The sequence below is a fragment of the Cottoperca gobio genome, chromosome 4 (assembly GCF_900634415.1).
Source record: "Cottoperca gobio chromosome 4, fCotGob3.1, whole genome shotgun sequence".
Classification (NCBI taxonomy): Eukaryota; Metazoa; Chordata; class Actinopteri; order Perciformes; family Bovichtidae; genus Cottoperca; species Cottoperca gobio.
Genome location: NC_041358.1, coordinates 9,613,881 through 9,637,953, shown reverse-complemented (window position 1 = coordinate 9,637,953; position 24,073 = coordinate 9,613,881). Strand labels below are relative to the sequence as shown.

General features: G+C 39.0%; 1 protein-coding gene across 2 annotated transcripts in view; it reads left to right on the top strand.

Annotated features, from left to right (window-relative positions):
• The window catches only part of LOC115007098 (BMP/retinoic acid-inducible neural-specific protein 3-like), a 51,198-nt gene that overhangs the window by 4,133 nt on the left and 22,992 nt on the right, over nucleotides 1–24,073 (top strand). For both annotated transcript variants that reach the window (XM_029429795.1, XM_029429794.1), the window contains exons 3-4: nucleotides 15,448–15,638; nucleotides 17,744–17,928. In XM_029429795.1, the coding sequence (XP_029285655.1) occupies nucleotides 15,448–15,638; nucleotides 17,744–17,928 (376 nt within the window). The remainder of the gene's footprint in view (nucleotides 1–15,447; nucleotides 15,639–17,743; nucleotides 17,929–24,073) is intronic.

Genomic DNA, 24,073 nt, shown 5'->3' with positions numbered 1-24,073 from the left:
AAGCATTGTAAAACAAATGTGATTTTCAAACGGCAAATCCTCTAAGAAAGAAAAAAACAAAGAAGGACATGAAGTGAGGAAATTAATAGATTGAGCGGGTTCAAAAGCAGTGAAAAACAGGAATAGGAGGTACTTAACAATATTACTATAGCTATAATTGCAGGAAATACATGTGTTATGACAGTCATAATGGCAACACCTATTCATTAATTTAATTCTTTGTCTTCTCCTGGTGAGGGTGGCAAATCTCTTAAAAGCTTCGTGGCTTTAATTTTATATTGAACGCAGTCAGCTGCATTTTCATATCCACCAGATACACCTGGGTATATAAAAAAGACACAACTAAAGCAATTAACAGCATCTCTCTATTGACTTCTGTGCTTGTTCACACTGATAGCATGAGTTAAAATTAAAGATATTTTGTGCTTTTGGTGCTGTTCCGCATGCATCAGAGGTGGAAATGGGTGTAAAATGAACAAAAGCATGTTTCATTTAATAATTTAGAAGCTTGTGCAGTTGTGAACTCATTCCTGTGAACGTGAGAGTAGTCGAGCCATATCTACAGACAGTAGCATATTAGTCAAAATGTCAGCTCCTCCTTTCTTCTTCTTCATGGACCATAACTTTTATATCACGCCTCATCTCCTGTGTTTTCGCCTATCTTTTCTCCTGTCAGCCCACTGGCTATTACATCGACTTCATGTGATGTAAGGAGACGTCTCTTGTAATTATGGAGTGATTAGAGTTTCAAGTTTATGCAAACATGTCTGTAGAGAGAACAGAATGAAGAGGCATGATGTAACAATACATGTGCTGCGCTGTGAAATCCAGTCATATAGATTAGGAGGAAGTAAATTGTGCTTTATGTGTCTCGTGCTGTTGTGTTTTGAATGCTATAGATGAGAGAACATTTAAAATAGATTATAAAATGGAATGGAATAAATGGGTACTGCATGGAGTATATGAAGCAACGAATAGAAGACATGAGAGGAGAGCATTAAAGAATATAACATCGCGATGCGCTGCGATGAAACACAATATTACAGTAAACCATATGAATAATACAGTAAGTGTACAGTAAAAGATTGTGTGTGTGTGTGTGTGTGTGTGTGTGTGTGTGTGTGTGTGTGTGTGTGTGTGTGTGTGCGAGTGTGTGTGTGTGTGTGTGTGTGTGTGTGTGTGTGTGAAACCGGTAATACATACATACATACCGGTAATTCAAAATGAAGAGAACTCATGGTTGTTTTTTCGTCAAGAAAAATGCTAAAGTCCATTACACACACAGGTATAGAAACGTAGATAGTTTGCGATTTGACGTGTGTCTGCGCGTCAGCCATATTGGAGATCGGAGATTGGAGGTCAAGATCTGATAGTAAACAGATACGTGTATTGAGAGATGCAGACTTCTCTACAAACTTGACCGTAGCTCGCTTAATTCTGAAGCGATTTTCATGAAATTAAGTTTGCTCTAAATGTGAGAATTGAAGTGCAACTAATGTAACAACCTGGAGCTGTGCCTTAATGGTTTGTGATGAGATGGAGTGGAATATGAACTATTGGTTCTTGTGTACGTGACAAAATTGAACTCCAAACCATCCAGAATTCCTTCCTAAGAGGGTTTGCGGTGGTTTAACAATGTCACACTACATCCACAGGCTGCTAAGATATAAGATGTCACTCGTCACAAAATCACAAACACAATCGCAATGACATATCTGGGCAAGTAAAAAGAAGTAACTCTTCTTTTTATCTGCATCAATAAAACTATTATTTTATCTGCATCAATAAAGCTATTCTGCCTTGATATAATTACAATTAACAATTATCTGGTGGATGCCGCTGGTTCATTTCACACTTCATTTATTGTTGCTGCTATGTTTCTTTAAATGCAGAACACATTCCAGCACGTCCCCGCTGCTCCTCCACTTTCCTGGCATACGTAACCAAATCAAATCTGACCTTGTTGCACACAATGTAGAATTCCGTTGCAGGTAGAGGCTGTTGATCCTCAGTTCAATGCTCTTGTTTGTTTATAATCAATAAATTAGTGTCTGGAAATTACTATTGTAAAGATTTGTTGCAAGCTTATGGCAGAACAGAGCCAGAGAGAGCAGAACTGTATACTGAGAAACGGTTATCGGCAAACAGCAGTTTTCTCTCATGAATGCCTTGTTCAATGACATCATTGTGTTGGAGACAAGTTTAGTGTCCTCCACTCAGAGGTTGAATGTATCTCCAGGACAGAAGCAAAGCAGCCTTCTCCGCTTGATCACCAGCAGCAATGACAGTGACGAGGACTTCATCCAGCGCGGAGCTTATGGCTTCTGACAAGTGTGTGATGGGGGAGTTATCGGGGCCAGAGGTCAACGGAAACGGCTTTTATGAAAGAGAGACTCTGCATGAGTGTTTGACTATATTTTATACGGATGGCCGTATGAGTTATGATCGTTGGGGTATGGACTGCATACCAATATCACTTTTTTTGTCCCCTACCTCTAGCAAAACAAAACAAAGTCTGATTGGTCCTGAAATGAAGAAAAGCATGACAAACTCCCTGAACTGAAATAGAGAGAATTCCCAAATGTAAAACTGGTGTCATGAGTGGCCAATGGCAAGATATCCCTATAGTACAGGAAGTTGTGAATCACAAATGTAAGAGTGAAGTATCACCAATAGCGGCTCTTCACGGAACAGTGTTTTTTGTGTTTTTTGACATCTTCACAAAGCTATAAAGGTGGCAGCCTGTTCTCAATCCCAGGCCGCCATATATCGACGCTCGGGCAGTAGGCGTCGGCGTCTTGATACCGACGCTCAAGGCACCCTTTAGCTACTGTATGAGAATGTTCAAAGTATTATCCAAACAATTTTAAATGTCCATTACATTTCGCAATGCAACATTTTGATTCAAGCACGTGCCTTAATTGTCGCGAACATGCAGTTTTACAAAGAATGTACATACGCTGAAAAATGTGAGCATAACTGAGAACAATGATGACCTCAAAAGTAAGATTAGATTAGAAAAAAAAACATTTCAAAGCGTATTAACTGTAAAAGTGTTACACAACTAAGTGAGTAATAAAGAGAATGGAGTTTATGCACGTGTGTGGTGACACATTGTGTTCAGCTACAGTGATTAGAATTCTAAAAAGCCCGTGCAGGCATGGCATTGAAAGAAAGCAACTGTGTCATGAGGAGCTAGATTTGGCATAGCTGGTGGCTCTTCTGTTCCATTTGTTTGTGTGTGTGTGTTTTATGAGGTTGAGTGTGTATGCACAGCATGTATTAACAGTATGTGCATGCCTCATTATGTACACAATGTGATTCAAGGCATTCCTTGTTTTCTGTGTAAAGAGGAGTCTCTTGTCAACAGTGTTATGACAAATAGCAGCGCAAAAGGGATCAGCAGTCTTCATGTCAACAAACCCTCCTGCAAATCTCTCTCTCTCTCTCTCTGTCTCTCTCTCTCTGTCTCTCTCTCTCTCTCTCTCTCTCTCTCTCTCTCTCTCTCTCTCTCTCTCTCTCTCTCTCTCTCTCTCTCTCTCTCTCAGACTTGCCCTTGCTTTCTATTATCAGAGGTGTAGTGATATTCATGGGAACTACAAATCAATAAAGCAATTGCTTTTTTAACAAAACTCACCCTCCTACATTCTAGCTGTCTTTTTTTACACTGCACAGTACTTCATAGTTTCACAAAATTGGCCGAGTTTGAATTGCATCAGTAGGCTAAATTAAGGAATAATGCTACAATTGTCAACAATCAAAATATAGATGTTAAAGCTTTACTAAGAGACACAAGAGAAAAAAACAAGATAAAGTAGCCACATTTTATACAAAGGGTTTATTTAAAATGGTGTAAAGCCGTACAAAATATTGTTGGTTGGGAAATAAAAGCAATCTGTTTTATCAGACACATTTACGCCAAGGAAGTGACCATTTATAGGAAATAGTTATATTGTTTGGGGAACAGGCTTTGCTCTGTGAGTTCTCAAAGCATCAGGGAAACAAGGATTTCACTCACCAAACACACCCACTGCTTTTGTAAAGTCAACAAAAGTGTGAAGTGCCAGGTTATTAAGGCCACTGTCTAACCCCTCTGCAAATATGATTGGATGATGCTACTCACCTGGTAGCCAAGTGGCTGATTAATGAGCCACTGATTGTAAAGCATGAATTGAAGCATTCACTGCTCTGTCTGATCTATACAAATCATATAAACAATTTATTTTCATTCCATTACATCAGGGGTGTCAAACTCATTTTAGTTCAGGGGCCACATGCAGCACAATTTGATCTCAAGTGGGCCGGACCAGTAACATCAGAGCATAATAACCTATAAATACATTCTGAAAATGTTCACATTTAATGAACTATCTTTTTTATGCTTGACACCCCTGCATTACATAGATTGACCTCTAAGAGACAACACAGTGTCTGCTTCCTTTCTCCTACAGTCAACCCTGATCTGTGAAGAAATACTTGGGCATTTTTGGAAATGTGATTATTCACTTTCTTGCCCAGAGCTGAAAAGATCGATATCACTCTCTCATATGCACGCTTAACTTAGCATAACGCTTGGAAGCAGGGGAAATGGCCAGCATGGCTCTGGTGTAGTTTAAAAATAAATCATTGTAGCAGCACTTTCTAGTTAGAAGTAAAGTCAAGTTCATATGACAACTATTCTGTAAATAAATCCAAAAATCTAGTAAATTGGAAATCTACTTCAACCCCTCAACACAGGCATGTTTTTTCTTTTTCACCTTGTTACAGCCCCAATGCAATTCATCCGAATCCTCTACAGGAGTTTTGGAACATCTGTGGCGATGGTCACAGTCTTAGGTAGTAATCAGGTGTTTGAAGCACATACTTGAGTAACACTTAGACGCATCAAAGGCATGAGAAAGCTAAATCAGCAGGAAACAGTATTCCGTATTGTTTACAGGACCTCTCGGCTGGTTTAATAGGATTTTCACAAATTAATGGTCTGATGTTTGTTTGATGTTGTTAGAAAAACCGTTGGTGGCAATTCCGTGAAGTGTTCACAACCAGCAGCCTATTAACTACATCATTACACTCTCTTCTCTCGTCTTGATCTCGCTTTCGTTCCGTTTGTCTCCACGGTGGGTGGATTACTAAAAGACACAAGTGTCTTCATCTTTTCTCCCCACATCTCACTTCCATTCTTATTACACTCTCCAGCTCTCCTCTTGTTAGGACCGGATCGTCAGAAGCTCAATCAACTAAGTTGTCACTATGAAGGTGCCTTTCGGGAACATGCCCAATATACAACTGGCATGTGTAGGATTCATTTTGATATTGTACGAATGAAAAGCCTCTTTATATGTAGTTCTTAGTTTCTAAAATCACGTATCTGCTGCTAATAGCGCATGCATATTGAGAAGGATCAATGTCACATCAGATTAAACCAAGAGAAGAAAAAAAGCAAACTGTAACATGGGGAAATAAAATCAGAACATTGAAAACAGCAGAGCAGTTGCAATTTGCATGGAAGGTCTTCCAAATAAACGTATTTTGGTTTATCTTCCTGAATGAAGCATGAAGGACTCATTTTGCACAATTCTCTTTGGGGAGGTCCTTGAAATAACATTGAGTCTACACCAACCAACTGTTTTGCACAATCTGTTATTTTGGTATCTGGGGTAACGCAGCTACAAACACAAGTACACATATGTTCTCGCTCAGGCCTTTTTTTATGATGAGAAAATGTTTATCTATCATCTAAATGTTAGATAGCTTATTGATTTTTGTTTTTCCTTCCATGGTAATTTTTAGATCCCTTTTGGAAAAAAACATTTCCAATATCCCTACTTATTTTTATTTCACCTGATGCCATTTAGTTGTCCCTGTTTTTGTGTATTTAATTGAATGTAATCCCCCCCCAGAGCTTTTGATTATTTTAAACATGCATTTGTCAAAATGTAACAAACTGCAAACCAGAATTTTGGCAGCTGATTAAAGAGTTTACATGTCAACCCTGTCTCCTAGAAATGACGTCCTACGTTGACAATTAACAGATCTGGAAAGTTGCAAAAATGTTGATACTAAACGTAACTGATAATAGTTTGTTGACAACTTATTTATATTTATAGTTTTTTTTAGGCACTCACATCACTCACGTCAAAATTAGAGATAGACTGAGGTCCTTGTTAAATATTGAAAAACGCCAACATTATGAATTATCTTTATAACAAGTAACCAAAACCTTAATTTAAGTGCTTTGACTTCCTAAACCTAACGTTATGTGGAACTGAAACCCAGCTTCAAGTGTAAAATTCCTACATTTTGTAGCAAAATGTAACACTGGGGAAAACATAATCTGCATAATCTGTCCAGCAATGATGTTGCCTATCAACAGCATTTCTAGGAGACAGGCTTGTCTGCTTTTAGAACTCATGTAACAGAATTCATATGTGCAAAGAAAGACAAAGCAGTAATTTAAATAAAGTCTAAAGGCTCAATACTGGAGGAAGTCAGTGTGAAATTAGTATTTTCTGAGTCAGTCATGTAATTTAATTAACTTCCTCCCCTTTATACCACTGATACGGCTCAAAAAAAAATCTGTATTAATAACATAAGAATAAAAGAAAGAAATCCCAGTAAATATTGTGCATTTGCTTTGTAAATCACAGTTAGAACCCCGAGTTTTTGATATGTAGAGCAATGATCTGGACCTAACAGCTGTAAAGTTATTATACTGTATCTGCGTAAAACAGCGAGGAAATGAGCGATGGAAGAAAACTGTCTTTAGAGGTAATCATCTCACTGTCGGAAACAGTGCATAAATGCAAATACTTTGAACACCTGCGTCGACTACTTATTTTCGCTTTAGTTCAAATGAGAATGCATTGTAGCTCAGCACATTAACATTAGCATGATTGAGACACCAGCAACAGAATAGTCATAGAGCTCATTCATGCTAGACTAATTAACTTGAAGCCTAAGAGGGATTGTAACCTTATATTATATATTTTTTTTAAACTCATACAAAAAGGAATATACTTGCTGTATGGAAAAAAAATGCATTAATGCAAACTGTAAATGATGAATTGTGCAATTTAGACCTCACACAACTCAACTGAGACGCTGGTAATTTCAGTAGGTGTCATTATCCTGTGCAAATTATTATTTTCATGTTACAGAGCTTTGGGTTATGCATCAATTACATGAGATCCTCACTCGTTTTCAGTCGTATGTGACTTTGTGTGTGTTGTTCATAAAAGGGGCTTCAGAGTTGTTCAGGCTAATAGGAACAAACAACTGAATTCATGGGCAAGTCCCTCTAAAGGGATTTCAAATTGACCATGTATAACTATAACCTAATTTAGAGTTTTAGCTCGAAGTTTGAAAGCTGTGCCGTGGCCTTGTGTGGTTTCCTATCATTTAACTGAATTGTGAAGCATAGCTTGTGGGCTTTTTATTAACCAGAGGGTCAGACTTTTTCCCTGGAGAAGGCCTTTATATAGATGCTCCCTTAGGTACTTTTCACAAAGAATAATGACATCAAGGGCGATCTAAACAATAGCGTATGTGGGCCAGGGCCACTGTTCTTGTTGATGCGATGTACACATATACAGTTACAGTATAAGATTTTGACTTGGTGCTAGAGCCACTTTTAAATGTTCCTCTTGCTGCCGTAAAATTGATTTTGTGTGTGCCCTCTTTTTAATTTAATTTTCTAACTAATCATTTCCCCGGTAACATGCCCCGGGAGATAACATTAGCAGTAGCAGATACTCGCCCAGCCTGCTCAGTCACATATTGTACTGAACTGACATGGCAGTGAGTTTCAACTTCATCAGGTTATTCGCTGGGTAGATTCCCTGATTTGTTATGTTGGACACCAAGCGGTAGCCCTCAGGCTGCCTGTACGCTGTGATGGATCTGAGACACCTGTGCTGTGATTGACAGGTAGCAGGGTACCATTCCCCGGCTCTGATCGTGGCCCCTGTAGCTCCGGTAGCTCCTCACCTCCTGGTGCACGGCACTCCGGCTCGCTCAGAGGGAGGCTGACAGGTAGATGTGCAGCAAGCCCCCTGCTGCACAGAGCTGCAGGTGAAATGTGTGTGTGTGTGTGTGTGTGTGTGTATGTGTGTTCTGTATCCTCCAGTTTAGCTGTGGAACCATTCATAAATGTCCATCAGAGCAGCATAGCGAGACATTGTGTCGATCACAGTTAAGTTCTCCTTCTCTTATTTCTCTCTGCGCTACTCCCTTCTTCAGCCGGCCCCAGCGGACAGAGAGAAACACTAATGGCCGCTCGTTATCGAGAAACTCAGACATGAAACAGGCCTTAATGAGCTGTTTTCTGCTTTGTATTTTTCTCAGGGGGTCATTGTTATTGGTGAGAAATTGATTGGCAGCTATCCAGCTCCCATGGGGGCTCTGCGATATTCAAGGGCAGCTTTGTTCAGATGTTTGCAGCTGCAGGGTGTGTGAACGCATGTGTGTGGGCATGTGTCTTTGCATGAGGGGGTTGGTGTGTGTCTGGTCGGGGTTGGGGGTTGTGTTTATGATAGAGAGAGATAAATAATTCACAACATACAACAAACTACACAAATCTTGGCCTCGACAGGAAGCTTCAACTTGGCTGTAAAAAGATCTGAGTGACAAGTCTTAAAAAAAATCTGATTCATATTAGAGCCAATAAGTCTATATGGCAGTGTAATTTGGGGGCCACAATTAAATCATGAATTTGTCAAATAGGACAAAACAATAATACAATTTTCCACAGAGTTCTGTAAGAACATCCTGCATGTCCAGCAAAAGAGGCCAAACAGTGCCTGTCGAGCTGAACTTGGCCAATACCCCCTCATATTGAAAATATCAATCACCTAAAAACTAGTGACCCAAAAACATACCACATATTAGAAATTAACTAAAACACAGAGTAAATTAAAATGTTATCTGACCCTAAAAAGAATCCTAAATTAAGAAAAGCCTTGATGATACAGACTCAGCGAGCAGAGCCTAGCGACAGAGAGAGGTCGGCCTAGAGTTAGCTGGCTGCCAGAGGAGGATCCCAGAATAACAGAAGAGGAAGAGTCGGAAGTACATTTCTCACCTCTCAACTCATGCCCCAAATACCTAGGCTCTGAGAAATTAACATTTTCCCAATCTAATAAAAATTTGAATTTGAAAACATAACAGAAATAGAGAAACTCCAGTTATAACTCGGGGGAAATGTCCATATGTGAGATGATTGCAGCACAATTTATCACCTCACCTGAGGACAGCCAGTGGAACTTGAGAAAAAAAACTTTATATTAACTTTTTTTTTAATATTAGTGAACCTGGTTGGTAGGCCTATCATTTATCTGGTTTATTAAAACCTGACTAATGTACATTATTTGATTTGTAAATAATTTAAATATTACATTTTGCGATCATAACACCGTTAGTATATACCATTTTGTTATTATGATTATGTAAAAAAAGTGATCTATTTGATAATCACATCAACACACACACACGCACACACACACACACCTACACACGCACACACACACACACACACACACACAAACAAACAACATCAACACACATCTCCACGCTCTCTAACAAACACAAGTAGAGCAAGGGTTAATCATTTTATGCCATTTTCTACATTTCATGAACATACTTTTTTCTTTTTAGTATAATTTTTACTTGATGTTTTGGCAATACTGTCTTTGTTACACTCATGCCAACATTAAATTGAATTGAAAGCCATCAGGAAAGTTCCCATTTTCTCCTTAACAAGTAGTGTTAGAGGTCAAGTGTTTATATGTTTAGGTTTGAGGCATTTTACTTCTTTGAAACCATATAAGATGTCATGTCAGACATGCACTAGTTGTCAGTATTATTGTAAAACAGCGTTGAATCGACAGTTTCACTTTGGACAGTCCTATGTTCTTGAAAGACATCATGTATTCACATTCAATTGTGTCCGTCTGCCTGTTGCAGGAGCTATTTGTTTGCATGGGATGCTACAAGTGGTTGGTGAGATAGATAAAGTTAGACTCATGTAATTGAAGTCTCTGCCATATTGCACATTTTCATAAAAATAAATAAATTGAGATGTCTGTTTTGGGATATTCCAGTGAATGCAATACCCTATTTAAACAAATAAGTTATGGCAAATATCTGACAAATTTAAAGTTAAAAGCAAAAATAAAACCTCATTTACTAAGAGATGGCCTATTTAACCTTTACTTATACAGAATATCAAACCGCAGAGAATTATTATCCAACTGCAACTCAATGGTTCTTTTTTTAGCTCTTTGTTGTTGTTTTTGTTGTTATTTTTATGGCACATGTACTGTATGGTTCAGTCTCAGTGCCCTCATCAATCCTGTTTCCAGCAGCAGGCAGCTGTGTTCAGCAAACAAGCTCTGATAAATCCCCTGTATGCTACCTGCCCAGCTCCAAACAGCAGACAGACAAAGTTAGCTAGTGAAGAAAGTGAAATCACACGTGTAGTAGACAGAAACACCACTACAAATGAATGCTAATATCGCTCCATGTTTTCACGATATAGTATTGTTTGCCAACACATTAGCTTTTGTATGTTAGCGTTACAATAGCTTTATATTAGTCTAACACAGGGGTGGGGAACCTCTAGTCTCCGGGCCGTATACGGCCCGCCGGTCAACATTTGATCCGTCCGGCTCGACGTAATTCATAAATGCACGCAAAAAAATCCACTAGAAAACAAACTAGACTGCAATAGAATAAATTGGGCGTTTTTCCTGGCCAAGGTCAGAGTCCTTGAACACAACACGAACGAAACGTGTCATCATGTGGTCACGTCATGTCAAAAAACTTCAATATTAAGCGAGACAGTCATTGACATCAGTGAACGCAGCATGGTGAGTGTAAAACAGAAAGCTGGATGCAGAATGTCGCACTTTCCAGGAGAAATGGACAAACGATTATTTCCTTGTGGAAGTAAAAGCCCAGTGTGTCTAGTTTGTGTGGACGTACTTGCGGTGATGAAAAATAATCTCGACCGTCATTACAGCACAAAACATGCCGACCCAACAAGCAGCTCGCTGCAGAGTGTAACATATAAACATGGAAAGATAGAGAGGTAGACCACCACACAAAGAACAGACTATTCCACCACTGCTGTGCAATTATCACTGCCATGTGCAATACTCACTTTATTTTCTATCAACCACTTGGTACCTATATTATTTTTTATTCTATTTAATTATTGTGTACTGCCTTTTTACTTCATATGTTCTTTTGCTGTGACAAGATACATTTCCCCGTAGTGAGACTAATAAAGGATTTCTGATTTCTGATAAAACAGAAAGATACATGGATAAAAAAGTTGCTTTTTTGCATAAATGAAAAGTGAAATGATTGGGCTGTGTCTTTGCAACCAAAATACATTAAATTGCAGAGGTTATGAGTTCAATAATTAGTATGGCCCTCGAAGGATGTTGTAAAAAAATATGGCCCTTGATAGGAAAAAGGTTCCCCTTATTTGTAACTTAATATTCTTTTAACACACCTTACTTCATCTGAACAAGGAGGGTAGATGAGGAGAGATAGATATGTATTTAGTGTTGCAGCCACTCTTTGACATTGCATGGTGTATTATCACAGCTTTACAAAGCAAAAACTGAAATGCATGCCATATTGTATTGTCTTCCCAACAGAGAATGAAAGGTCTTCAATTTCTCCCTTGCTAGGTAGGAGTAGAACCATGTTTATTGACAGCTGCATTTGCATAGCGCTAATCTATGCATCAAGTAGCAGTACTCGGCCTGCAATTGGTAGATAAAGGCAGCTGGCATGCTCCAAGGCCAGGCTGAATATCAAACGACTTCATATGAAGCCTGTTCCTTCCAAAAGAGGCCCTGAAAACAGCAAGACTCCATCCATGATTATAGCCTGTCCAGCCACAGCGCCCCCAATAGTGATTTGAGATGAGAAAAGATTGCGCTATTATTTAAAATCGGTGGAGAAATACAATTTTTTTCCACTCTGGTGCAAAACAATTCTCTGAGCCAGAGGTAGAAATAGCATGAGAAGATTCATCAGTAACACCTTAACTTAAAATCCTCGTATTTAACAATCATAAGCAGTATACAAACAGCCATAACAAAATGTTTTAACACACTATAACAGGGGTCGGGATGGCTGGGAGAGCCATAAAAGCTACATTTTTTTGAAATGCATTTCCAAGAGAGCCATATAGCCTATTTAATAAATATTGAATGCAGCTTTATGCATGCATTTTTCATACAGTTTTAAAGTATAACACTTCTCCAAGTACTAAAAGCGCTATATATATATATATATATATATATATATATATATATATATATATATATATAATAAATTAGGGCTGTCGAATTAACGCGTTAATTTCGATTAATTAATCACAGAAAAAATAAGATGTTAAAAATATTAACGCAGATTAATCGCGCTCCTAGATGCCCCTGACTTTTGGTCCGACAGCACGGAGCACGGAGTTCCGACAGCCCCCCCGTCCCCCCGGCTCTCACAGCAAATATTGTAATATGCGATTAATCGCGATTAATTAATCACAAAGCTTGTAATTAATTAGATACATTTTAATCGCTTGATAGCCCTATAATAAATACATTTATTATTTTTAATACTCTTGTTGATATACTGTAGCTAACCAATAATAAATTAAATACATCTTACCATTAATGCGACTATTGGTGCTGCATGGTTTTGCTGATGGCCTTGTAGTCTGGTTCTTAAGTGGTGAGGTTCAGCTTCATGCAAGCGTTGAGGCTTCCATCAGTTAAATGTGAGCGTAGGTTGGTCTTAATGTTCCTCAGATGCGAGAAAGACTGGTCACATGCATATGTAGAGCCAAACATGGTTAATATGGCAACACTCACACGCTGCATTGTGCGGTATGTGAAGTTTTGAGAATCAGCTGGTCTTCAGGTTGAAGTTTTTTCATTTCTGTCCACTTGTGTTCACTCGCCAGCTCTGCTTGCTGTCGCGCAAGTCTTTCCAAACTCTCCATTAAAGGACTTGAACTTACTCACCCACATGCTCAAAGTCTCTGATGGAGACCCCGGGGATGCATCTCAGGTCGACTTTGTCCACTGCACACTCGTGTGGATGAGTGATGAATTTAAAAAGATCAGTGCACTCACGAAATTCTCTAAAACGCGTTTTGAATGACTGCAGGAGATTTGACGTAAAGCCAGTTATCTGCTGGAGATCAACATGTTGAGTGGGCTCACTTGATAAGCACGCATCTCTAAATTGTTGCAGTGTTTCAAAGTGCAGAAGACGACCTGTTTCAATGTCCCTGATGAAGAGTTCCAGTTTGCTTTCAAATGCAAACACTGCTTGTTGAAGGGATAAGATTGTATTTCCAACACCTTGCATTTTCACATTGAGCTGGTTCAGATGGCCAGTTATGTCCACGAGATAGTGAAACTGCAGGAGCCACTCAGTGTTAGCTAGCTCCGGATGCTCAGCGGCTTTCATTTCAAGAAAAGTCCGGATTTCACTCAGGCAAGCTGCAAAACGGCTGAGCACTTTCCCCCTTGACAACCAACGTACGTTGTTGTGTAAAATCAGGCCGGGATATGTATTCCCAAGTTCGTCTGACAGTGCTTTAAACTGGCGATGATTTAAAGCTTGGGCAACAATAAAGTTGACCACTCGAATGACCAGCGACATCACCTCACCAAGCTGCTTGTCGCACGTTTGAGCACAAAGCGCCTCCTGGTGCAGTATACAATGAAAACTTAGGATGGGTCTTTTTTCATGTTCACGGAGAAGCGCGACAAATCCTTTGTTTTTCCCCAACATACAGGGTGCACCATCAGTACACACAGAAATCAGTTTATCCATCGCTAGATTTTTTTCTTTGGCGAACTCCATGAAAGACTTGAATAAATCCTCTACTCTTGTTGAGCCTTTCATTGGCAAAACAGTAACACTTTCCTCACGCATTGTGTCACCTGCAGCATACCTTGCAATAATGCTAAACTGAGATAAATGGCTAACGTCTGTCGACTCATCTAACGCGAGAGAAAAGTATGTCCCTGTGTTTATGTCCTTAATTTGCTTGATTTGCCATCATGATGGTACGGTCGTGAACAGTCCTTGCTGACAGAGGCATGTCTTTTATTCGTTTGATTATCCTGTCTTTATGTGGGAAGCCATCAAACAGTTCATTGGCCACATCAAGCATGAAACTTTTGGCATACTCGCCATCTGTGAATGGCTTTCCATTCCTTACTATTGCCAAAGCACCAGCAAAGCTAGCCGAATTCCCGTCACCTTGCTTGGTCCATCCGAGGAGTTGCTGCTGACTGGTTAGCACTCTCCGCTGTAGCTCTTCGCAGGCCTTTTTCCTGCTGTCCCCAGCTGGATATTTCGACGCAAATGAAGCATGGTGTGTATCAAAGTGCCGCTTTACATTTGTCCGTTTCATGGATGCAATTTTATCGTTGCATATCAAACAGATCCTGCTCTCTCCACAAATGCAAATTCCTCTGTCCACACGGCCTGGAACAGACGATAATCCTCATCTTTTTTTCTTTTCGACATCTTTTCTGTTTTAAGGGTTGGAAGCAGATAAACTAGCTGGCTAACTGACGAAAAGGAGGAGTTTATTTCTCGACCTCTTAACAACCCGTTCAATGAATCGCTCCGCATTATCCAATTAAAATGTTTGGTGTCGACTATTTTATATTTGGAATTTTATTTTCAAAATTAATTTCTGCTAAACGTTTTACTTTAAAATAAAATGATTTATTAATTGTTAATCATGTTAAAAAATGTCAGCTCAAAATTGTCGGCGAGCCATATGGCGTCATCAAAAGAGCCATATATGGCTCGCGAGCCATAGGTTCCCAACCCCTGCACTATAATGTAGTTGTTTGCCGCTATGTGTAAGGGTTTATTAATGGACAGTCATTTTTAACAATTTATCCTCTCGTGCTATTTCTCCCTTCAGCTCAGAGAAGTGCTTTGCACCACAGTGAAAAACATTGTTTCTCCACCAATTTTAAATAATAGCGCAATCATTTCTCCTCTTGTGTCGCCCTTTTAGGCGATGTGGTTCGATAGTAACCTATTCATATTCCAAAAATTTAGTTAAAGGTTGGGAGACTTTTTTTCTCCCTTTAATTGGGGCTTTTTTCAGGGGGCTTTTTCCTTAGCTGCTGCAAGGCTCTAAGGATCGAGGGTATCATGTGCTATACAGCTTGTAAAGCCCCCTGAGGCTAATTTGTGATTGTGGGCTCTATAAATAAGGTCTTGTCCACTTTAAAATCACAATAAGCCCCAAAATGTTTTCCTTTTCAAGAAGCAGAAAAAAACTGCAGTGTCTGCTTCGTGCATTTTGTCTTTGCATTGTCTATTTAATGTGTGATGTGCCTGCATCGCTTATTCATGTGTCGTGTGTCCTTAGCATGTTTTTCTGTGACATTGCAGGGAGTTTGGCCGCTGGAAGGTGAACAGCTTGGCCCTGGAGAGACAAGAGAACAATGGCTTTTCCTTGCCACTGGACCCAGAGTTCCTCCAGACCATTAGGCAGCTGGGCAGGAGGCCCAGTCTCACCGCCATCACTGACAGCATTATCAGGAAATACGGAACCCACTTCCTGCTGTCAGCTACACTGGGAGGTAAATAAAGTAGACAGGCTGTGGTTCTATTTTCTTTTATTGACAACACAAGGGAGAAAGGAAGTATTGGAAAGTGAGGTGTGGGCCCAAAATCCAGGACGAACATGTAGCCCTTTCCGCAAAACAGGAAAACTTCTAAGAACCTTTTTATGACTTGAAGAACTTCACCAGTATTTCAACTTGAGGAACCACGGTCTAAATTCAGTAGTGACTGAAACATTTAGTATTTACAGTATAGTTATATTTAGTTTCAAACACCCACTAGAACTTTGGAGATCTCTGAACGTCTTCTTTCCAATCCATCCATTCAAACATCAAAGTAATGCAGCAGGACATTAAAAAGAACTATGTGATGAATCTGCATCAAATGGACCCATTATTTCATCATATGTGGTGGAAATCCTAAATAGGAAAGTGCTAAAGGGACTTTTATTTCCTTGAACTGAATTTAGTTCCTTCACTTCCTGTTCCTGGAAGTATTCTTTTTTTGTTATTCTCTTTTAATTTGGAAAAACAGGCAAACATCACTCAAACAGTTCCTCACCTTGTACATAATTTTTTTTTAAATAACAAAATTATGTAATGAAAATAAAGATAAATAAAATATAGATTCATTTTAAAAATACTATACCTCAACCACATATACACCTCCTTATGTCAATCAATTGTTTCCCCATTTATCCTTTAACATATATGTATATACATTTAACCACTTACACATACTCACAAACATTCCTGGAACTATTTTGGCTAATGTATATTTGACCACTGTGTCCTAAGTTGATACCGTGTCCCAAATGTTTCTGTACTTTAAATGAAGGTGAATTGCCATAAAATATAAATCATCTTAAAGATCCAGGAGTTGGAAGATTTAAAGCTTCTTGCGTGCTCAAACAATTAAGTATTTGACTAAATGTTGACTGTGGGATTGGTTGTGGTTGTTTAGGCTCATGTTCTCTGATGTAATGGAGTTGTTAAACAAAAATATCAGCCGATCCCCCTGTTTCCACAACAATAGATGTAAGTTAGCCAGACTACAGTAATGCGCAGCAAAGCTCCCGTGGCTATCTGCTGCACAATCTCCTCCCAGCTCCTCTGCTGGCTCTTCTCATCTTGCATCTCTAGTGCATAAACTCTCAAAGTCATGATGAATATCAACTGTATTTAAAATAGATTGGCAAAAAAATCCTGTACATTATGTGTTGCCAACAAAAAGTACAGCAGCTAAAGTATGGCCTAAAACAACCCACAGTATTACCTTTAGCCAGTGTTTAGGAATATACTGTATAGGTACTTATTTTATCTTAGCAATGTGCAAGTGTTTTATGTTTTATTTGCTTTATGTAGCATTTTTAAACATCAATGTCTTGAAATAATTCCTGTTTATAATTATTCATAATTTCACACAGTAAAAATACCGCTAGTTTTACAAGATACAATAATCTGTTTCCAGAGGATTTTCTTTATTCCAAAATTGTTTAACAGAAAAAAAAATATGTCAGTATCTCAAAGGAGGACAAAATAAGTAAACATGTTGCAATGAAATGAAGTCAATTATTTTTCTTGTAATTTAACCGTATTGGAAACAGGGTTGTTATAAGATCCCAGGACTCAATAATAGTAATAAAATAAAATAAAAAAATAAAATTGAAATTTTCTTTCAAACTGCGGGGGAGACAAGTGCTAACCTTTATCCATCCCCAGTGGTAATCTACTGTATGTCACTTTGAAAGTCACTCTAAATTAAAACCACATTCCATATGAAAACCTAATGCTGTTAGAAAGGATTTTTCCATCGATCTGTCACTCTGTCAATACACTGTGCTCTGTTAGTATTGAAAGACTTCTTCCATAAATTATCTCAATTATACTCTCGATGCAGACATATCACCAAATTAACACAATGTAGACCACAGTATAAAAATAGTTTCTTATTAGCTTTTCACCATCAGAAGTACTGTTCTGCCTCTGTGATTGAATAATGAGCGCTGGTAGCTGTTAACGGGTTAATATTTACCACTGAGAATTGAATGTGTGTATATGTTCACAGGGGATGAGTCATTAATGAAGTGTGTGCGTGTGTGTCTGCATGTGTGTATTCATAGGGGAAGAGTCATTAATGATCTTTGTGGACAAGCGGAAGTTGAGTCGGACGTCTGAAGTGACTGAATCCAATGGCACAGCTGTGACCCTGGAAGCTCTGCACCAGCTGGCTGCCTCCTACTTTATAGACAGGGAGAGCACCCTGCACAAGCTGCACCACATCCAGATTGCCTCCACTGCCATCAAGGTAAAAAAGCTTGTTAATATGAGTCAAACACAATAGCAATAATAAAAAAAATAAATCAGGCACCCATTTGCCAAAACTTTAAATCTCCCACATTGTTGTTGTTTTTAACAGCCATTTCATGCGGGGGGTTTTCAACGGATACATGGATAATTAGCTCACTATCTAAAGAATGAATGAAATCGGGCCATTATTTAGCATTTGAATTGAAATCCTACAATCAGCAGGTTTAGCTCGTTTTAAGGAGACAAGCTATTATTGCCGACCCATCATGGTGCAGTTTCTGTTTCTGTCTCTGGGGATTGAGTCTTCTTATTCATTCAGTATACATCCTTTTAACCATTAATATTTTTACTGGCGAACATTACAAACTCTGAGTTATTGAGTTGCTGACCTGTATGACATTGGAGTTTATATAAAACATTATGAGGCAAACAGAATATTATGTGATCTTTAACACCAAATATTGAGTCATATTGTTTGGCTGTAAATGCTTCATGAATGCTAAACATTCACATTATTGGTGTGTACTTTTAAAGCTTTGATAATTGTTCTGAAAGAGGCTATTGGACAAGGCACAAATATGTGTCCGATTGTCTTTCTTTCTATGTCTTTGTGCAGTACAGCAGGCGAGAAAATCTTTTGTACAGTAAATACAAAACTTGCTGTTTTTCATTTCTGCAGGTTTTTGAATGTTTTATGGTACTTCTGCTCCCTTCTGGGCATAGGTATTATAACAAATGAAGAATACCACACTATACTTGCCAAGTACTTACCACTTACTACCAATTACTGAATGCAGTTGGCGACCCATCAAAACGCACTTAGTGGGCTACTCTGGCCTGCTTCATATGCAGAAAATCATCAAGCTACAGATTATTAAAACATAACTTTAAGGACATAAAGCAGACCAAAGACTTTAAATGGAACGTTGAACTGAGCTGCTTTCTTTTTAATTAATGAACCCTTCATAGTAAATGCACTTTAAGACCTCACCTAATGTTCAAAAACCCAGTGGTACTAGTACTAGTACTCATATGTTCCTACTGGTTACTTCAGGAGCACAACTCCAAATTAATATTTCCTTGCAGGGATGCTGGAAGTCAGTTAGAGTCGGGGTACTGAGAGAAATCTAGTCTCTATAATGACGCTATACTAAATACTGCGCGACAGTCAGGGTTTTCACATTTCTATTTAATAGTTATCAACAAAATGTTACACTAATTTTAAAATGTCACCCATTGGTTTGTGGACTACTGTTTTGGAGCCTCAAATATTTGCGGTTTTTTTTGGAACCAGCAATGACACGTCACCCATCGCTGAATAAGACATTTTAGGTGACAGAAATGTAACAATTAACCTTCCATGAACTGAAAAAACACTGAAAAGGTTTAAGTTCTAAGACAAAAACACGGACAACACCCAAACCGGACGACACTGTGGTAGCTACGCCGTGTAAGAGACCTGTCAACGGGATCATATTACTCCTATATTAGCTGCACTGCACTGGCTCCCGGTAAAATACAGAATAGAATTCAAAATCCTTCTCCTGACTTACAAATCAATTAATGGTCAGGCTCCAGCATATCTTAAAGATCTCATAGTACCTTATAAACCAACTAGAGCATTACGCTCCCAGACTGCAGGGTTACTTGTGGTTCCTAGAGTCTCTAAGAGTACAATGGGAGCCAGAGCCTTCAGCTATCAAGCTCCTCTCCAGTGGAACCAGCTTCCAGTTTGTGTTCGGGAGGCAGACACACTCTCCACATTTAAGAGTAGGCTAAAGACTTTCCTTTTTGATAAAGCTTATAGTTAGGGCTGGCTCAGGTTTGCCCTGGATCAGCCCCTAGTTATGCTGCTATAGGCTTAGACTGCCGGGGGACACCTCCCTGCTCTCTTCCTTCTCTTCCTCTCTCCTCCCCTCCCCTCTCTTCTTCTCCCTCTCTATCTGTATGCATTTATGTAAATGTATGTTACTAACTCACCATCCGGGGTATCATCCCCGGAGTGTCTGTCTCTCATGGGGCAGGTTGCCACTGATAAAGTTTACGTCAGGATCATGAATCGTGACAGCGCCTGCTGACCTGGTCCTGCTGGACACCAGGAAGCCTTTTTGACATTTTCCTGGATTCATCCAAACTTTCTATTTCTTTTTTTTTCAACACAACATAATTTCTGTCAAATGTTGTATTTGTACTATGTTGTTTATCCTGTACACACGACATCTATTGCACGTCTGTCCGTCCTGGGAGAGGGATCCCTCCTCATCCTCCCTGGGGTTTCTTCCATTTTTTCCCCTTTAATTTTGGGGTTTCTTTTAGGAAGTTTTTCCTTGTGCGATGCGAGGGTCTAAGGACAGAGGATGTCGTAACCTGTACAGTCTGTAAAGCACACTGAGACAAATGTATAATTTGTGATATTGGGCTATACAAATAAATTTGATTTGATTTGATTTGTCAATCACAAGGTAGCCAAGCCCCAAAGCAAACGCTGTTAAATGTCTATTTTATTCTAAATGGGACCTTAATTTACAAAATGAACATCATGCTGTATCGAAGAATACTTGAACTCCAGATGGAGACCACAATCTAATAATTGCAACGTTAACTGAGGTAATAAATCAAGTGAGAATTCAATTTGTCATAGACTTCTATACAATCGAACTTCATTTTGCAACCAGTGGAGAAGCCACCTACTGGTCATGAGAAAGAATGCAGGTGTAAGCCACTTCTGCATTGGCTTCAATCTTCTGAACTGGAGGTTGCCTCTCATCTTACTCTCCGCAAGAAAGCAAATGAGCGTCTTATTGTGTCAAACTACTTAGTTGGTTTATTTTTACTGGTCACATATTCACAATACAACAAAGTGACCATACCGTTATGGAAGTGATTAAATAATACTAAATCACTAAATATAAAATAAAACAAAATAAAACGTAATATTCTCTGACTGAATCCTAACAAGTATGCTAATTTGCTAAAATGTGTGAATTTTTTATTTCTGTTTAAACTTTATGGCACATGACATCATGCACAGATTGTTTTTCTTGTGCCTCTCTTATTTGCTTGAAGCACTCAACATCTTTGTTGGCTGCAGAGGGTTTTGTCTTTTACTTGGTTCCATTAACAGATTACAGATTTTTCCCTGCCAGAAAGTCCTCCAAATTAAACAACAAAATGTTTTGCATGTATATGCCCTCTGGAAAGACACACATAAGTGTTCTCTTTCTGCTCACTATCGAAAGGACAGCATTGTTTGTCAGTGCTTTTCAAAACCGCTATAAACCAGCGTCTCAAAAATCCAACCGAAAAACAGCTTGATTAGGTTTAGGGAAATATCATGATTTGGTTTGAAATTACTTCATTAAGGTTGGACAACCTTCGTCATCATGGTTTGAATAATAACAATTTGGTAAAGGTTAGAGGTCGACAGCCGTTATGGTTCAAGAAACCACCGTTGACTGCAGGAAATGGAAAACAAACAGCGGTCTCTCGTGTTAAAATCTAATTTTCTGTTGACCCATCCATCCTCCCTCTGCGGACTACTTTGTATTTTGTTCTGGATAGACAAGGGTCATAATTCACATGACGGTTTGAGGGCTTTGTCACTAGAACATAAACATTAGACATTTTAGAGGATCTCTTTAGAGAATTAGTGGCTTTCCCTATCCAAGAAAACCAAGAGGCTTCCCGTGTACATTCTTATTTGAGTAGATTTGGTCAGCGCAGGTCTACTTGTCTGAGACTGTGTTGAGGACTGACACGTATCAACATTTCTTTGAACTGTCTTTACAGTGACAAATATTTTTGTTGCTTGTTTTTGAAAGTTGCTGTTATTTTCTTCGCACCTGGAAAACCTGCGTGCCCTGAAAAAATGTTTTTTACGATGAGGTTTTACGACACCTCTTAATGAGCCGTTTTAGGTTCAGCATAATTGCAGATTATAACAGCATTTCATGTTTTTTTCTCATTTTAATCTTTACTGAAGGCACCCTCGGGTACCACGGCACACACATAGCTCATTGGACTCGATGAAACTGAAATTGAAGTCATATATTCTTTTTAGTAAAAGAAACATACTATGTAAGTAGGGCTGTCGAATTAACAGGTTAATTTCGATTAATTAATCACAGAAAAAATTACGAAACAAAAAAATCAACGCAGATTAATCGCGCTCTTAGATGCCCCTTGACTCTTTGCGTCACCGACGCGGCGCGGCCACATCAGCCTCGTCAACATGATGGAAGCGGATGAGAAAATGCTACTTGGCCCAGTGAATGGACAGTTTACATTTAAAAAACGCCCGGATGGAACTGTAGATAGGAGCACCGTTCTGTGCAATTCCTGCAGAAAATAATTTTCGTATCATCGCAGTACTTCTAGCCTGACATATCATCTCAGAGCAAAGCACTTAGCAGCTAGCTCGGAGCTAGCTAGCACCAAGGTGAGCGACCAGCCTCGTCACAGCACTCTTGATCAGGCATTCAGAAGCAGAATTAGTAAATCTACCTCTGACAGATTAACCAATTCAATCACGAGATGGATTGCAATGGACTGCAGGCCAATTTCGGTGGTAGAGGACAGGGGGTTAACGGAGGTTTTTTGCGGATAGCGTAACATAGTGCAAAAGAAGAGAGCAGCCTTGACATCTGAGAATGTAAACAAGCTAGTTTGTCTCAGCGACTGGCTGAGGGAGAAGTGAGAGGTATTGTGAGGCCGATGGGTCCGTTAAGTTACACTACATGTTGATAAATGAAACTGTTATGGCCTATGTTGCCAGAGGAGACTTTTGCTTGGTTTTGTTAATTTTGTTATACAAGAGATTGTTTATTGTACAATGAAAGATGTTAGGCTATTTTGTGGGAAAGAAGATATTGGATATTGGTATTGAAATAGAAGACCTGTTGACCAGTTTATAATACCAACTCATTCATTCACTCATCTCCCCCCTCCCCCATCGCATGGAGCTCCGACAGCAAATATTGATATATGCGATTAATCGCGATGAATTAATCACAAAGCTTGTAATTAATTAGATTAATTTTTTTAATCTGTTGACAGCCCTATATATAAGCAAATAATGCTTATTGTGCTGGTTGATGAAACACATTATTTCATGATAATCTGGCATTGTATGCACTTAATAGTTATTTGATGTGCCGTTGGAGTACACATGTACAAATGCACACTCAATGAGCAAATGAGATTTCAACCAAGAGAAGAGATGAAGCGAGCAGTACGGTTTACTTCCGTCCTCGCTCTTTCAGGCGTGTGCAGGCTTTTTATTATGGAACAGCATACTATGCATATCAAGATATGCTTATGATGTAAATATCACCTTGCATCCTTTTCTGCTTAATACCTTCAGGGTGTGTTCATTCATCATTTTGTCAGTTGTTATCAAGCAGAATGAATTGAATCGGCTGAGTTTGCCCTTCGCACCGCAGCCCAAATTCTTTTTGCTTTCTGAGGAATCTCTTCCCTCGCGTGGCTTTAATGTGTTTACACTGGCTCGTGGTAAACAACAGATTAACGTCACGGAATGTAGGTAATATCAGCAACTTGCAAAAAAACACACATCTGAGCAACTGTCAGCTTCTTCAGTCTGTTTGTGCCATGTGATGTGTTGACGCCTGCCTCTGTAGTGCTAGTTTTCTGATTGGATGTACCACACCCGAACACCTCTGGTTGCCTTATAGATCCCCATTTATCGCTTTAATTTGAACTGCGTTTAGATCTCTGTCTGACCTGTTTTTCTTTTTACTGCTGTGTCCTTTGATAAAGCTGATGCCTGGTGTGAAAGAATGCATTTATTTACTGCATTCACAACATGTCGTACTGAGATGACATGACATATAATCTGACACAGTATGGCCTACAATGACAATAAAATACCTTTTTAACCTAAAAGTTCGACCTTGATCTTGTAGGAAAGAATAGCATCAGTTTTACAAACAAACATTTTTTTGTTAGCTTTCAACTGTATCACAGTCTTCATCAACGATCCAGTTGCATCACATGACCTACAAAAGGTTTTAAAATAGCTTCAGGAAACAGATATTAAGGCACCAATTTCAATTTATGGTAGCAATATTTGTTGCTGTCAGGTGCATATATATACAGCAGCCCTGTGTTCAGCTTTATGGGAT